The sequence below is a fragment of the Eublepharis macularius genome, chromosome 5 (assembly GCF_028583425.1).
Source record: "Eublepharis macularius isolate TG4126 chromosome 5, MPM_Emac_v1.0, whole genome shotgun sequence".
NCBI classification, from domain to species: Eukaryota; Metazoa; Chordata; class Lepidosauria; order Squamata; family Eublepharidae; genus Eublepharis; species Eublepharis macularius.
The window spans coordinates 90,597,888-90,614,964 of NC_072794.1; the positions used below are offsets into that span (position 1 = coordinate 90,597,888).

The window sequence follows — 17,077 nt, forward strand, 5'->3', positions numbered from 1 at the left end:
CACTCTCACAGGTGCTCAGCTTGCCTGCCTCATCTTAGTGATTTTTGTCACTAGTGCTTTCACTGTTCTTTGCTTGGAGATCTTCACTTACATTTCTAAAAGCTTATTGCTGGCTTGGTAACTATAGATTCAGACAATGCATAATCCCTTCTTGAAACGTGTCTTAATTTTTAATATATAGTGCCTTGTTATTGAAGGGATGGAAGGTATTTTACCTTGATCACAATTTATTTGCGAATGTTTCAATCAGAACACCTTTCTTTTTCTTTTTTTCTTTTTCTTTTTCTTTTTCTTTTTCTTTTTCTTTTTCTTTTTCTTTCTCTCTTTCTTTCTCTCTTTCTCTTTCTTCCCATTCCCTCCTCTCCCCTTCCTTCCTTCTAATTTTAATGCATCTGCCTCTTCAGCTTAGATTATAACTGGGATTTTAATGTTTTTTAATGTCTAATAATTTTTGCATTTCAGAGAAAGAGCTCATAAAATCTATGTTTGAGGTGATCTGTATTTTTATTCTCTAGTCCTAGAACAGGTTGTTTGAAACACATCTTTAAAAGATGGAGTAAGACTATAATGGGGGTAATTTCTCTTGCTGTTTAGAATTCTCTGTTGTGTAGTTTATTTTAAGGAAATTATTAAAGAGTATGCTTCACAAACATTGTAAATCCAATCACTGAAAAATAAGTTTGTATTAAATTACTGAAAGGTGTCAGAAGGTATGACAATGGATATAGAATAGTTCATTGTCATAATTTTAATGTGGTGCTTTAACTACACTATAAAATTGTTAATTAAGTGAATCTCTTACTACCATTTCATCACATAAAGCAATACAAATGGCCAGTGATAAGATTTCTGAGTATAAAGAAAGTAAAACCAAAATTGTTTAATCAGCTGGAGGTCATTTATTAGAACAAGTAGGAATAGCCACACTTCACAGTTGAGTTCCTTCTTAAGTCTGGTCCATCATTATTCTTGGGAATTAGAATTGTAAGCTCCTCCTAGCCAAGGAAGAAGGGCTCTTTCTGCTTCTCCAGTGGACTCTGTTGGCTAACAAAATCCTCCCCTAGGCTCTGTTCTTATAGTCCACACAGTTCCTCAGAAGTCTACCTGAGGGGTATCTGCATCTGACGAAGAGAACTGTGATTCTCGAAAGCTTATGCTACAATAAAGTTGGTTAGTCTTAAAGGTGCTACTGGACTCTTTTTGATTTTGCTACTACAGACTAACACGGCTAACTCCTCTGCATCTAGTACCTGAGGGGTGTGATTGTTCATACTAATATGCTGTTGAAGTGGATCAAACATTTGTTTATCAGTTACATTGTAAGCTTATCTAAGTAATGTGATTAGACAAGCAGAGTGCAAAAAGTGGTTTGACTAGCTGGAGGAATGACAATGTCTTGGATCCTATGGTGTCATTCCCCTTGTGCTTCTTTTTGGCCACTGTGAGGGATTTTTCTCCACTGCAGCACTTACTTCCTCTATCACTAGCATTTATGCATGCATAAGGATTTATTGAAATAATTGATCTTGCTCATATGGAAATACTAGTGGCACATGAAGCAAGTGCCACAGTAGAGGAAAGTTTCTGCAGCAGTAAAAGAGAACTGTGAGGGAAATATCCAAGCATATGAGTCTGCTGCATTCATTGCAAAAAAAATGTGATGGTAGGAGCACAAATATTCCTCAGATATTCCTCATGTCGTGATTGTTCTGTAAGCAAGTAGAGAGTCTGGCTGGGCAAGTGACACTTCAAAAATTGGAGATAGCCACTTCAAAGATGATTCAAAATGCCAATTAGCACCATTTTGTGTATTTTGTTATTTTGTGTATGTTATTTTGTGTATGTTCACAAGGTTTGCATGTATAAGATCAGCTCTAATTCAGGAGTTTTCTTGTGCAGCAGCTCCTTTTTGCTGAACCATTTGTCACACTGTTACTATTTCATCAATAAACTTCTTATTGCATTTGTTGGTTACTTTGTTGATTGATGCATCGTGTATGTAAATATTTCTGAGGATTAATTTAAATGCTATTTCTATTCATTCCAGAATGTTTGTATGACCGGATAGCACAAGAAACTGTGGATGAAACTGAAATTGCACAGAGACTCTCCAAAGTCAACAAGTACATTTGTGAAAAAATCATGGATATCAATAAATCATGTAAAAATGAAGAAAGGAGAGAAGCAAAATATAATTTGCAATAAATTTTGAATTTTTAATAAAGTGTTAGTGTTTTACTCTGGTGGTGGTTTTGATTTTCATAGCGTTTTGCTTATGGGCTGACTGACCTTTTAGTGTGGATTGTATTCTACGTATTTTTAAATAGTCTCAAAAAGCCCTCTATATGGCATCATATGGGTATAGTGATATACAGAACTCAGTGAATGCTGACACACCATGGAATTTCTTAGTTACACTAAGGAAAGCAACTTACTAACTGTGGTTCAGCCAACAAATTCTAATTTTGTAAGTCCCCAACATGTATACCCACATTGTCATCAAATTGCTTTCTAGGCTGTCTTGTTTCTCAAATTTTGTTATTTATTCTTAAAATAATTAAACATCTTCATGTTTTCGTATAACTCATTTTCTTTGTATACAAGCCATTTATTTTGAAATAGTACCATTAAAGTTGGAAGGACTGCTCAAGAAGCATACAGTATAGATTATAGCGATTATCTACTTAGATCACTGTGGTATGTTTAGTTATTTATATCTATATCTATTATTTTTCCAAAAAAAAGAAAGAAGGTACTGCAAAATACTGTATTTGAGCTGTGGCTCCTCTTTAGCATGTATTTTATAGTTACCCCATGGAAGCCATATAATCTAATGGTATTTGTATTTTTTGGAGAAGGTATAATGTAGCATAATAGAGAAATAAAGATTCCTCGTGCAAGAAATATGTGTAATAGAAAAAGCTAACATTATGTAGTACTGGTGGCTTCCATTCTATAAATCAATATGATAAGATAGTAATACAAACTTAAGCAATAGGAATGCTGGCCTTCTAGTTAAAGTGTCAGAAAAGTTGAACAGGGAGCATTGTGAGCGTGATTCTGTCATACGTGGAGGTGTTTTGTTTACCTCCTGTTGGGTCTTACTCCATAAGGGTACCCTCAGAATAGTCTTTTCACAATCAAAAAATATTTTGAATGTTGATACTCTATATCTGTTGATACTCTATATCCAAATCAATTATTTGAACTGGGTAATTCAAATAATTGATTTGGATCTGTTTTGTTTTCTTTATTTATAAAAAGGAAGGAGCACTTTTCCTGTTTTCTGGTTTTTGTTCATCCTCCAAAGATGTGCCCTTTTAGTATTTTAGATGGAGATATGTTCTCATCTTTTTGTGTTAACATCTAAAACAGTCTAATTGAAATAACTTATTATTGTTTTCAGTGAACTTTGATAAATCAATCAAAGAAAAATAAAAGAAGCAGGGAATTTGGGATACTTATTTTTATTATTATTATTATTATTATTATTATTATTATTATTATTATTATTATTTATATCCCGCCCTCCCCGCAAGTGGGCTCAGAAGCAGGTCAAAATGAGGATTGAAAAATGGATAAGAAACTTGGCAGAGTGTAGAATTTTAGACTTCCTTTGGCTTCTCAAATCTTAGAAAAAATTGTTACATTCTTGAGCCCTGTTCTTATATCTTTATGGAGTTCTGGCATCTAGTGTGAGCATGTGGTGAAGAATTAGACTGAAGAAAATGAGACCCTTGGGCAGATTTCTACCTGCTCTTGAACAACCATGGTTGTAGGTATTTTTTTTCCAAAATTACCATCAAAAATGTATCTGTTACTATAACAATTTGATTAAAAGAGGACAAAAGAACCCCCAAACACAAGATTTTTAGGAAGTCATGTACATTATGACTTGGATCATAACTACCAAGAGCATAATAAGTCTTGTGCACCATACTTTATAAAGCTTACTAACAACTGGTTTTATTGAGAATGTGAAAAGACAGAGTATACTTTTATACCAGAAACATTGTCACAAATGTGTGTGTTTGCAGGTAGTTGTCAAAGGTAGGAGTCTTGTGGTGCATCTGCAGGGAGCACTTTGTGTGGGTTGGATGTTCTTTTCTTAGTGCAATACAATTCTAGTAAGCCTTGCAGCATATAGACTGGTCACACATTTTCTGTACCCATCTATGCAACAGGTGCAGGAATGGTGGTGTAATTTACCACTAGCATGTCTAAGAAGAATACTGTCAGGACATGTTCTGTGCCAAATTGGTATCCCTTTTGCCTGCCTTTTTTGTTTCCTAATAACAACAACAACATTCGATTTATATACTGTCCTTCAGAACAACTCAATGCCGAGCAGTTTACAAAGTATATTGTTGTTATCCCCACAACAGTCACCCTGTGAGGTGGGTGGGGCTGAGAGAACTCCAGAGAGCTGTTACTGATCCAAGATCACTCAGCTGGCTTCAAGTGAGGGAGTGGGGACTCAAACCCGATTCTCCAGATTAGAGTCCCACTGCTTTTAACTATTACACCAAACAGGCTCTTCCTTTTTTAGTGCAGATACACGGGAAGCTCCTGTGCCAGTCTCCCTCAGCTTTTCTTTCCTGCTATGCTTTAGTATTGTGATTGCTCCTGTCTGCAATAAAAAACATACTGTGTATATACAGTGTAAGTTATGACTTGAGAATAGCTTGTTTTAATGTCTTAAGAAAGTCATTTTAAATTAATGTCTCTTAGATTAGTATCTAATGTTTGGAAATTTTAATATTTATATCCCCCTCTTAACTCTTCTCTCGCTGTGCTTCCTGCACAGTAGTACCAAGAAAATCTTAGCAAGTCAGGCAAGTATTTCAGTGTGCCGCAAAAGAATGGAATCTCTGTTCAGTGCGAAAGAGTTTCTGATATTTCTGCATCCACAGCTGCTGCCATTCTGGTGCCAACAGCCTGCTTATCTGCTGAGGAATGCTTTCTATCAACTAGATGGCGCAATGAGGTTCATTTTGAAACATGATATGTTTACTCTGGCAACTAATGGCTGACAGTCTGGCTGTTTGACATCACAGCTGGCATGTTCTGTAAAATTAAAAAAGTGTAGTTTTGTTCAAATTAGTCATGCTCAAGGTTATCTACTTTCTATTGTGTTGAATGTTCAAAACTATTCACCTTTAGACCTAGTGTTTCCTATCAGTAAACTGTATTTCACATGTATAGTACTATAGTATGCTATAGAAAACATTTTAATGTTTAAAGGCACACCAATTCAATGAAAGATCAACATAGCAGACAGATTGGGAGTGAAAAACATTTTTGTCTGGGATCTAAAACCCAAATGGCTTAGAACGAAGAAAAGTGATGTGGGGAGAGTTATTTCAACTGTGATGCCATTTTGCTTCAGTGCCTGAAATGACATACAATTCTGTTAACTTAATTCCGCTCTCTCATCTCTTTCTTCTCATCCGCTTAATACCCCTTTTTAACTTGATTACAATGTTTACATTGCTGCAGTTCTGTGATGTAATTTTTCGAAACAAGTTTATGATGCTAAGAGAATGGAAGTAGCATTAGAACAAGTTTGAATTTATGGCTGATCTGTGTTAATGGTGGGATCCTCAGGGTCAAAACACCAGACCATACTGGTTGTTTGCAACTGGTTTCTGTTGTGTAAATGTCATTGAAGTTTGGATGCATTTTCACAAATTTTGGTTACTCTTTAGAATACTCTAAAGCAGGTCATTCAGAATCACATTGCTGAAGGCCTGGCATAGTGAATTAGCCATGTTTTTTAAAGAAATGGGATGAGTGGAGAAAAACTTTTTTCTGTGGCTTTGTCACTCTGCTTATCAGAACAAAGGAATGGCAAATATTTATTTAAAGACAAATTAACCTAAATACAGTGATGTTGAGAACATATCTGAAAGTACACACTAGTGGTTGTAGAAACAGAATTGTGAAGGAGTTGGAATGAGCTCCCCACAGATGGCACCCTGAGAATCCATCATGTTGTGTGGAAGGAGAGACAAAAAGGGGGACGTAAGTGGCCCATCCATGCAAGGAGCTCTCTTTGTCTGCCTGGCTTCTATGAGTAGTTCAGTTGGGTTAAATTGCAACAATGTCCCTTGTTTCAGTTTGGTTTGAGTGGCATTCTCTTTTTTAACATGATTCTCTAATTTTGATTTTGCTCCCCTTGATTCATTTTGGTTCTTGCTTCTGTTGGGTTTCGGTGGAATTCTCAGATTTGACATGATTGATGTTGGTTCGCTTGATTCACTTTGGTTCTGGGGTGTGGGATTCCATCCTTTCCATTGCTTCAGTCTGGTTCTATTGGGTGTCCTCTTGTATTTGGAAAAGTGCCTTTGGCCAGTGGCAGCCTTGCCCCTGTGTGTTTCTGCCTGAGAGGCCACTTGGAAAAGTTTCCCCTGTAGGAAACAATGGAGAATGGCTAGGCAGTTTATCCAGGGAGAACTTGGGTTTGGGGGGAACTTCAATTTGGTTCTGTTGGGATTTCTCTGGGTTGAGGTTGCATTTTGGAGTACGCCTTTGGCTGCTGGCAGTCTTGTCTCTGTGTTTCTTCTGCCTGAAAGCCTGCTTGGAAATCTTTCTGCCATAGGAAAAAATGGGGTGTGGCTGGAGGCACCTTCAGGAACCCACAGAATTGGACTGCTGGGATCCAATCTTCTTGAAACTTGGGTGGTCTTTAGAGGACAGTCAGGAGTAGGTTCCTTACAAATCTAGTGGAGTTGGTTGAAATATGCCTTCCCCCCACCGAGCCCCCAGATAGTTTTCTCCATAATGAATAATAGCCAAATCTGAGATATTCTGATCTGTTTTAACATGATCAGAGAATCTTTCCCTGATTTCAGAAATCCAGGATTTTGGGTGGATCCTTGAACTTTAGATCTGGACTTCCCAGATTTTGGGGGAGGGGTGCATACCCCTAACTAAGACATCTTTTCAGTGATTATATTAAAGCAGAACTGTGAACAGGGACAATTGTTTCTCCACATTGTGCTGACTTTTTCAAATTCTACATATAACAGCTTCACATAGATTACAGGAGCTGAAACTTGCTATGTAATAGAATTAAAAGTACCACATGCTTGGTAATGGTGGAGAATATCAATATGTATGACCTGACATGAACTCTGTAGCCCATAGACAAACACGAAGGGGAAAGGGAACAATTTGAAAATTACTCACTCCAAATATCCCCTTCTGGGGTACCATAAACTTTTTAGCAGAACAATGTCCCCATAGCTCTTCTTTGTTATTTTTGTTGTTCTTTGATTCTCAATTGCTCTCAACATTCTTCCCCCTCCTGAAGCATACCCAGTCCTCATCAGCATGGTTTTGTGATTTTATCTCGTCTTTGGTTCATTTACAATCCCTTATTTTCATTGACACCTAGGGAGTTCCCCACTGATGCAGAAATCTCTGTCTTGTCCATGGGTGGCCTGCTTTCTTGACTGCTATGAGCTATCCAGTTTGCTATTGTATATATTTACACTCTTTGCCACTGCAGCATACAATAAGCTCCATTTGTCAATAATCCTTCTTCAAAGAGGCCGTTGAAGCTAATGAAATTTGGATTTAAATGCAGAAAGGGTGCATTTGGTGCTCAATCCCATTTTAATTCAAAGCAAGTGAAAAAATGCTCTATAGATAACACTAATCTTACAGCATCAATGCATTGTCTAAGTACTACTGTATAAATGATTCAGTAGGTTTTCCCTTTATGAATACACACACAAGCAGATGACCTGCAAGAACTGGTCAGGGGAGAATCTCATTTACTCCTCCCCCAGTACTACCTCTTTCTGTTCCTTGAAAGCTCCATAATCTGTCCCCATTCTCCTGCCCAACCCACCTTTATCTGTCCCTGACTCCAACATTTCCTCCTTTCCTCCCCTGGCAGCCCTTTATGTGAAAACTCTGCTCACTTCCATCTGCTGCACAATTCCAGTTGCATGGTGCCAGCCACCAGGCCAGAACCAAGTACACAGTGAGGAACCTGCAAGGACGGGGGGTGGGGGTGGGATATCGTACTTACCCTGTATCCCCATCTGCACATGATTTCCTCTTTTCATCCTCCAAGGAACTACCATATATTTACCTTTTCCTGCTTCTTCTCCTTCTCACCCACACACCAGCCAACCTTTTATCTGCCCCACTGTATTTAGTATGTATTTACTTCAATTATATCCCACCTTTTGCGTCAATGGGAACCCAAAGTATTCTCCATGTTATCTTCACAACAACCCTGTGAAGTAAGTGAGGCTGAGAATGTGTAACTGGCCCAAAGTCACCCAGTGAGCTTCCATGGCACAGTGGGGATTTGAACCTGGGTCTCCCAGATCCTAGTCTGAAATTCTAATCACTACACAACACTGGCTTTTGTGGGGTGGCTGTTGTTAAAGAGTAGCAAGCACTAGGGTTGGGTGACTTAGGCAAGTCGGGGGCAGCTAGTTGTCCAGTGGTTGCTTCCAGGGCTGACCCCATGAGTACTCTCTCAAAGACTGAAGGGGTCCTCCCCCTCCCCCAGCCATCAACTGTCAGAAGCCAAGACTAGATGGCTTGGCAATACTGTTGTGGTTGTCTAACAATGGCCACTGAGGGCATTTGTTTCTTAAAACTACAGGTGCTGCTTCTATTAGTGGGGGGAGGTTAACCCTACAAATGTTTTTTTAATTCAGATGGTTTTTTTAGTTTTCAGATTTTTCAGCAAAACGGGGGCTTTTCTCAAGTTCATAGAAAGATTGTCTTGTCTATCAATAACTCTAGTCTCTGGATTTGTGTGTGCATGCATGTGTATGTATTTGTCAAGTGGCAAAATCCAAGAGAGTTGCGAACTTCTGAAAGTCTAAACTAGCACTAACAGTCTATTAATATTTCAAAAAATGCCATTTTTCTTGGCTGGCCAGGTTTTTAACCTTTAGCTGGTTGAGTAAAATTAGCTTTTTTGGTATTTCTGTGAAATAACTAGCAAAATCTGAAAAATTAAAAGATAGGGTGAGATCAGTGCAGGCTTGAACATGATGAAGGAGCTGGTTGGTGTCAGGAATGAGAACAACAACTTTCACAAGCAATGGCGGCAGCAAGACAATGTACCTGGTGCAACACCTAGGCCATTTGTCAAGGGTCTCACTTAACATTCACCCTCACAAGACTTGTAAGTGAAAGAAAGCAAGAGATGTGGTTTTGACCCAGTTAGAGCATATATGTTGCAGCAGATCTAAAAAACTTTGTGGTAAGTTGATGTTGTGATGATATAATGTATTCAATTTTTGAACAGTTCCTCAAACAGCAGCATGGGTGTGTTTCTGAGCAGATAAAGGATAGAACAGCCCTTCTTTACTTACTCCTTGCAGTTTCTCAACTCAACCTGAAGCCACTCAAAGCTTATTTTCATTTTTAAAAAATTCTTGGGAAAATATCATTCAACAACATGGAATGTGTAACTTGCCAGCAAGCATAGTATCAATTGGATTGTTCAAGATATCACCAGAAGTGCCTCAGTGCATGTGCTGCCCTCCTGTCACATAAATGTAGGGTGTTGCTTAGGCTGAGTAACATACCAAGCAATGAAAATAAAATCTATTTGTATTCAATATCAGAGACACTGGTAGAGACTCAGAGACTCAGTTTATCAGTAAAATTCCACAACAATCCTAATTCACTTTATAATAAGCAATTGTCCGTCTTAATCCAGACTAGACTACTGTATATTAACAGCTGCAGCAGGCATTGGACTGGACTCAGCAGCTTTTCAGCTGAAGCTGGAAGTAACATCTTTTCCTTAGTATAATTTTTACATGCCTGCTTAGCAATGTTTCTGAATAGCTTTCAGGCAAATGAGATATGACACAGTTACTATGAAAATGTTTATTGTGATTGCCAATGGTTTTTCTTGGCCTCATCAATTTGTAGCACTATGCACGTTCAGACTGATTAATACTTGACTGTGTTGTTGCTTGACTTCCTGTCTCTGAGGAATGATTGACATTAAGTGGGAAGAAAAATGCCACTTCAAACTATTATTTACTAACATTCTATAGGACAAAGCTTGTCTAAATATATAGGCAAGGAAACAAGCTGAAAACCTACAACCATAAACTTTAAAATCCTTTTTCTTTGTTTTTTTAAAAAAGTATTTCTTTAGAGTCTGCTGAATGATATTAAAGAAGATCCCTTCATTTTCTCTCTAATGACTGACAGTTAATTAACAGAGCAATTTATAAACATTGTGGAAACCATCATCTCAATTATGGATACTGCTTTTTGAAATGTAATTAATTCCCTTTGGTAGCTTGATTGCCCCCCTCCCATTTTATTATTTGGTGCCTTTACTCATCTTCCCAATTTGATTTTCCAGATTTTTGTTGACTTAGAACAAATGGCCAGCAATATAGTAGTGATGGCTGGTGACTCCACAGTGATGGTGTGCAATTTGCACCATCCTGAGCCATTTCTACTACATTTTCATTCAGTTCTACCTACCAAAAGCTCCTACTTCATGTTTCTCCCCAGTTCTGCCTTTGGAAGCCCCTCTCATCTGCTGTGCTTTGAGTCCAGTGGCACCTTAGAGATCAAAAAGATTTTCAGAATGTAAGCTTTCAAGAGTCAGAGCTTCCTTCTTCAGAGCTCCTGTTGTTCTACTGCAGACTAACATGGCCACCCACCTAAACAATCTTCTCTGCCATGATAACCAAAGTGAATATCTATGTTCAAAGGCAACATACTTCTAAAGAAGAGGCATTGGAGACAAGCAAATACTGTGATTAACAGTACCGTTCTTAATGCATTGAATTTTATGAATATTTTTAACCTTCCTCCATGCATCAATTCCCGATTTTTCTGAGGCAAAAGAGGGTGGGAATTCAGGCACCTTCTCTGTACTCTGAATTCTTTACACTCAGCAAAGTTTCTGCAAGTGGCAGAAAGTGCTGAAAGTAATGGGGGGACAGCTGTCATGCTATCCAGTTAAGCAGAGACCTTTTTTGCGTGAGAGAGTTTTTCCACATTTGGCCCCATACCTGTTCAGGGCCGATTCCAGACGGCCCCCTGCCTTGCGAAACGTCGCGCGTCGTCGCGCGTCGTTGCGCAGAAAACGCGAAATATCGCGTTTTCTCGCGCGAGTTTTGCGCGACGTCGCGCAAAACTCGCGCGAGGAAAACGCGATATTTCGCGTTTTCTGCGCAACGACGCGCGATGACGCGCGACGTTTCGCAAGGCAGGGGGCCGTCTGGAAACGGCCCAGGTTTCCTTCTGAATTCCAGATGATTAACTTCCCCTTCAAATTTCAATTTGGTGTTCTCTTCTGAGTTTTCTCCCCACACAGAAAAAGTGCAGGCAGAAAACTTGAAACCCCTGAAATGCCGCATTGAAATCTGAAGGGGAAGTTAATCATCCAAAATTTGGAAGAGAAGCCGAAGAGGCATGGAGCTAAACATAGCAAAAATCGTCCATGCAAAAAAAGCCAGAGCTAAACTTGCCGCTGAAAAACTATACATATCAAGTAACAGGGACCAGTGATCATTCTGAAAGGTTGGATCCTGAAAAAGGCTGTTCACACTAAGTATACGGTAAAATTCATTCACATGTCATTGCTTCAAACTAGTGAACAGAGGAAGTTACGAAGTGAAGATGATAAAGACTGCTATTCTCTATAATGTCATTTTGCACAAAAGGAATAATCCTGGGCATTTCAAAGGAATTTAGCAGGACAACTAACTGTTTAATTTCAATGGAATTTTCCTTCTATTATATCAAAACAATAGCAAGTCATGTAACTGAATATCTGCAGTGGTTTGAAACCCAGAAACCTTTAATTCACTTTTTCAAATAGTATCTAAGTAAAACATTTAATGAAGTGATTTTTTTACCTTTATAAGTTGAGTAGAAAGAAGAAATTTCAGTACATGCACGTGCAGAAATTCATTCTGCTATTCTGCTATTAAATAAACAGGAAATGTGAACCTGCCTGAGCCCTAAGAACCACTGATTCACTGAGGGCTTTTAAAAAATTTCTATTTCTCTCCATTGTTCCTCCCCCCACCCTCCCCCCCAAAACTGTGCCAGGCAAATCTGTAGCTTTCACATCCCATTTGTCTTTTTAGAAGTTAAGCACTAGTTCTGAAACTGAGCCCCAGAATCTGTTTGTTCACTCATTTAAGCCCCTACATCCTTTTATGGCTAAGGGGACAACCCATTTTCCAGAAAAAGCTGAGCTACATTAGTAGCTCATTTTAGATATTTAACATTAGGATGGAGTGAATCCTTTACCCATTCAGCACCTCCCATCCCCTCTGAGAACAAAACTGAGTCAAGTATTTAAGCCCATATTGTAGGATCAGCTGAACTTCAGTTCACCCTGAATTCATTTTCAAAACTAGGATGGTGGAGTAGAATATAATCTAATAGAACAATGCCTTCTCTAAGCATATACAAAATACTATGCTTCCAAGGAATGCTACAGCATATTCTACCAGCAGGTTTTGGCTCCAATCTTCGACCAACCTTAGTGCAGTAGCAAATAAAAACATTGGAAAGAACAACAAACCTCCCACCATGAGTCCTGAATAGGATTATCTCATTACAGGTGCTAATTTCGGATCTAATTGAGCTGCACTGTGCCATTTTTCTTTTGTTTCCTAATACCCTTCCTTGCAATACCCCTCGTACCTTATAGGCTTAGGAATTGTCCTTCCTAATTGTATCTGGGGAAGGGAGCTTTGACTCTCAAAAGCTTACACCTTGAAAATCTTGTTAGTTTTTAAGGTGCTGCTAGACTTGAATCTTGCTGTGCTTGCAGTGTCCTGTCACTGAGGGAGCTATATAGACATCTGCCCCCCCCACACACACACATGCAAAGCATAGTAGAATGATACCAACTCACAACTCCCTTCTCCCCTATGTATGGTGGGTAGGGAAGAATGAAAGGGGGCTCCATCTTAGGATCTGAAAACATGTTTATTGAGATTTTTGTTTTTATCGTGTTAAAATGTTTTTGTCTTCTGTATCATTTGCACTATTGTAACCCACCCTGAGCCCGCTTGCAGAGAGGGCATGCAAGAAATTTTAATAATAACAACAACAATAATAATAATACCACAGTTATAACAGACAGTCTGTCATTGTAGAATTTCCAGCCAATCAGCGTGATCTTAAAGTGCAATGCAGTAATGGAGATTCACATAAGGAATGCTGTTTTATTAATGTTAGGATCATCAGCTCAGGGTCTGGCATTTCCTCTTATCAAGTAGCCCTCAGCTACTTCCCTACCACTCCAGATGAAATATGCCATAGTCTTTCTCCATGTACCCTATAGACTTTCTCTAAAGTGAGAGTGTGCATTATTACCCATGGCCAAGCTTTTCCAAGTTACTATCCTTGTGTTCCTATGAGGTTTGGGTAGTCATCACCTCTTCTGGATTTGTTATGTTGGGCTTTTGGTATTAGCTAACTGCCTATCGAGTTTATATTGAAATCCATGTTTTATTCTTGTCTTAGACACTGCTGTTTTACATATATAGTGCTGTTTTAAGGTACTGAAGTGCTTCATTTGCTGTTTTAAATCTGATTGTAGTTTTAATATTGAAGAGAGCCAGTGCAGTGTTGCAGTTAGGGTGTCAGATTAGGATCTGAATGGCAAAGAGTCCAGTAGCATCTTTAAGATTAACCAACTTTACTGTAGCATAAGCTTTTGAGAAACACAGTTTTCTTTGTCAGATGTATGAACTGTGGTTCTCAAAAGCTTATGCTACAGTTATTGTAGTTACAGAACTGTGGTTCTCAAAAGCTTATGCTACAGTAAAATTGGTTAGTCTTGAAGGTGCTACTGGACTCTTTGCCATTTTGCTACTACAGACTAACACGGCTAACTCCTCTAGATTAGGATCTGAGAATCCCATGTTTGAATTCCGACTCTGCTATGGAAGCTTTGGGTCCTCATTGGACAGGGTATAAATGTCATCTGGGAAGAGTTTGACCCTGTGACTCCCGAGGACATGGACAGGATACTGGGTAGGCTTAGTGCTGCTACTTGTTTATTGGACCCGTGCCCCTCCTGGCTGGTGGTGGCCTCCCGGGAGGTCACACGAGGCTGGCTCCAGGGAATTATTAATGCTTCTCTGCGAGAGGGTTTCTTCCCAGCGGCCCTAAAAGAGGCGTTGGTGAGGCCTCTCCTCAAGAAGCCTTCCCTGGATCCAGCTGTATTAGCAAACTATCGTCCAGTCTCCAACCTTCGTTTTGTGGCGAAGGTTGTCAAGAGTGTGGTGGCTCAACAACTTCCCCAGCACCTGGAGGAAGATGTCTATCTGGATCCGTATCAGTCGGGCTTCAGGCCTGGACATAGTACGGAAACGGCATTGGTCGCATTGGTTGATGATCTCTGGAGGGCTCGGGACAGGGGTTGCTCCTCTGTCCTGGTCCTATTAGACCTCTCAGAGGCTTTTGACACCATCGACCATGGTGTCATGCTGCGGCGGTTGGAGGGGCTGGGAGTGGGGGGCACTGTGTTGCGATGGTTCTCCTCCTTCCTCTCCGACCGCTCGCAGTTTGTGCTGACAGGGGGGCAGAGGTCGACCCAGAGGCACCTCACTTGTGGGGTGCCGCAGGGGTCGGTCCACTCGCCCCTTCTGTTTAACATCTATGTGAAGCCGCTGGGTGAGATCATCTGTGGTTTTGGGGTAAAGTACCATCAGTATGCTGATGATACTCAGTTGTACATCTCTACCCTGGATCACCCCAATGATGCCCTTAACGTGATGTCCCGGTGCCTGGAGGCCGTGCGGATCTGGATGGGGAGAAGCAGGCTCAGACTCAACCCTTCCAAGACTGAGTGGCTGTGGTTTCCGGCGCCCCGTTATAGCCAGCTGGTTCCATCGTTGTCTATTGGGGGCGAGATTTTGGCCCGGTTCGCAACTTGGGTGTCCTCCTGGATGCACGGCTGTCGTTAGAAGATCATGTGTCGGCCGTGGCCAGGGGGGCTTTTTATCAGGTTCGCCTGGTTCACCAGTTGCGTCCTTTTCTGGATCGGGACACCTTGCACACAGTCACCCATGCCCTCGTTTCCTCCCGTCTGGACTACTGTAATGCTCTCTATATGGGGCTCCCCCTGAGGACCTCCCGGAGGCTGCAATTAGTGCAGAATGCAGCCGCATGGGTGATTATGGGAGCGACACGGCGTGCCCATGTAACACCTCTCCTGCGCGAGCTACACTGGCTTCCGGTGGTCTTCCGGGTGCGCTTCAAGGTGCTGTTTACCATCTTCAGAGCATTCCATGGCTTAGGGCCTAGGTATTTGCGAGACCGCTTGCTGCTACCGATAGCCTCCCACAGGCCGGTACGCTCCCACAGAGAGGGCCTCCTCAGGGTGCCGTCGGTCAAACAATGTCGGCTGGTGACCCCCAGGGGGAGAGCCTTCTCTGTCGGGGCACCTGCCCTCTGGAATGAATTGCCCCCAGAGATAAGAATGGTCCCTGACCTACACACCTTTCGCCGTGCCCTTAAGACGTTATTGTTCCAACAAGCGGGGCTGGCCTAAATGTGTTTTAACTGAACTGTCCTGTTTTGAGTTAAATTATTTAATATGTTTATTTTATATTCTTAGTGTTTTATGTTTGTATGTTTTACTTTTGCTGTACACCGCCCTGAGTCCTTCGGGAGATGGGTGGTATAAAAATTCAATTAAAGTAAAGTTAAAGTAAAGTAAAGTAAATGAAGTAAAATTTTAAAAAGTTATAATTTTGTTGTGACTGCAGTTTTATATGTATGTTTTCTACATATTATTGTAAACTGCCTTCAATTTTTCTTGAAGTAAAAGGCAGGCAATACATTTTTAAATAAGTAACATAAAGGCAGAACTTGTTCCAAAAGCTAAGGTTGTAATCTTTGTGAGCGCCTTAATTGCAACAAGACTTTTACATTTTTGCCCAGTTGATATGCCAATGATATTCCTCACATCAATTACTTTGGTAGAGGGCCACATTAAGTAACGTGCATTTGAGTTTAATAATCTACATGAGCTAAGAGTACATGAGGCTATTGCTCATTTTCTTGGATTTGTTGTTCCAGTATCACTTACTTTGAGTATGTTCTTGGCAGGGTTCATGCAGGGGACTTCACAAAGCTTGGATTTCATTCCTAATATCTGTAAAACAAACATACATAAATACATTTTTTGCTGTAAAACTTTAAATTTTCTTTTTCTGGTAGGATGCTGGTTTATGTGCAGGTTAATCTTCAAGCATGTGGTAATGGCTTTAAGCTTAAATAATGAGAAATCTCTTACTAAACAACTCTGTTGAAGAAGGAGCAACCAAGTAGAAACCACCATTGCTCTTTGCTTCCTGGCATCATTCTGGAATATGGGATTAGTAAAGCTTGAGACCTTCTGGTTTTGGCAGTGCATTTGGCTTGCTACTTTTCTCCATTAACAGTCTATAGCACTTTCACTGCCAGCAGACACTTGAGAAGAAATATCACCTAGTGAAAAAGTTGTGCAATATCATGTGCTTGAAAGTAGGTATGCAAAAGTGATTTTTTAAAAATCAAGTGGGCCAGGGAAAGTTTCTGCTCCCCACTCCCTCGCTTTACAAACATGGAAGGGCGTTGATGAGGTAAGCTAGAACTGGAAGACTTTTTTTGTTTTACTTAAGTGCTTTTCTGGGGTGTGGAGGGGCAGCTAGTCAGCTTGACACACTTTCTGATAATTTTTCAATTCCAGCCAGCATTGACATCTGTCCTGCCTGGCCAGGCAGCACCAGGTACTTAAGACACAAGAGGAAGGGGCTTATGATATTTTATATTCATAAGCTGCCCTGTCAATAAGGAGAAGAGATAGGGTTGCTAACAAGTTCCCCTGGAGAAAATGGTTGCTTTTGGAAGGTGGTAGACTTGCCAGATCCTCTTACCTGTAAACTTTGGGCAGAGCGTAACCAGGCTGGGGGCACTGCTCTCCTGTCTCATGCATGAGCAAAGTGTGTGCATGCACTTCAACAACCTCCCTGGTGATGTTACTTCCAGTTTAAACTAGAAGCAGTGGAGTTTCAGCCACAAACATAGCAAGAATGCTATATTTTGAGCT

General features: G+C 40.2%; 2 protein-coding genes across 2 annotated transcripts in view; both read left to right on the forward strand.

Annotated features, from left to right (window-relative positions):
* BEND5 (BEN domain containing 5) overlaps nt 1-2,205 on the forward strand; it is a 63,415-nt gene extending 61,210 nt beyond the window's left edge. The window contains exon 6 of the mRNA XM_054979844.1: nt 2,048-2,205. Within this exon, the coding sequence (XP_054835819.1) occupies nt 2,048-2,205 (158 nt within the window). The remainder of the gene's footprint in view (nt 1-2,047) is intronic.
* The window catches only part of AGBL4 (AGBL carboxypeptidase 4), a 2,119,283-nt gene that overhangs the window by 1,348,474 nt on the left and 753,732 nt on the right, over nt 1-17,077 (forward strand). The gene's annotated exons all lie outside the window — the stretch shown is intronic.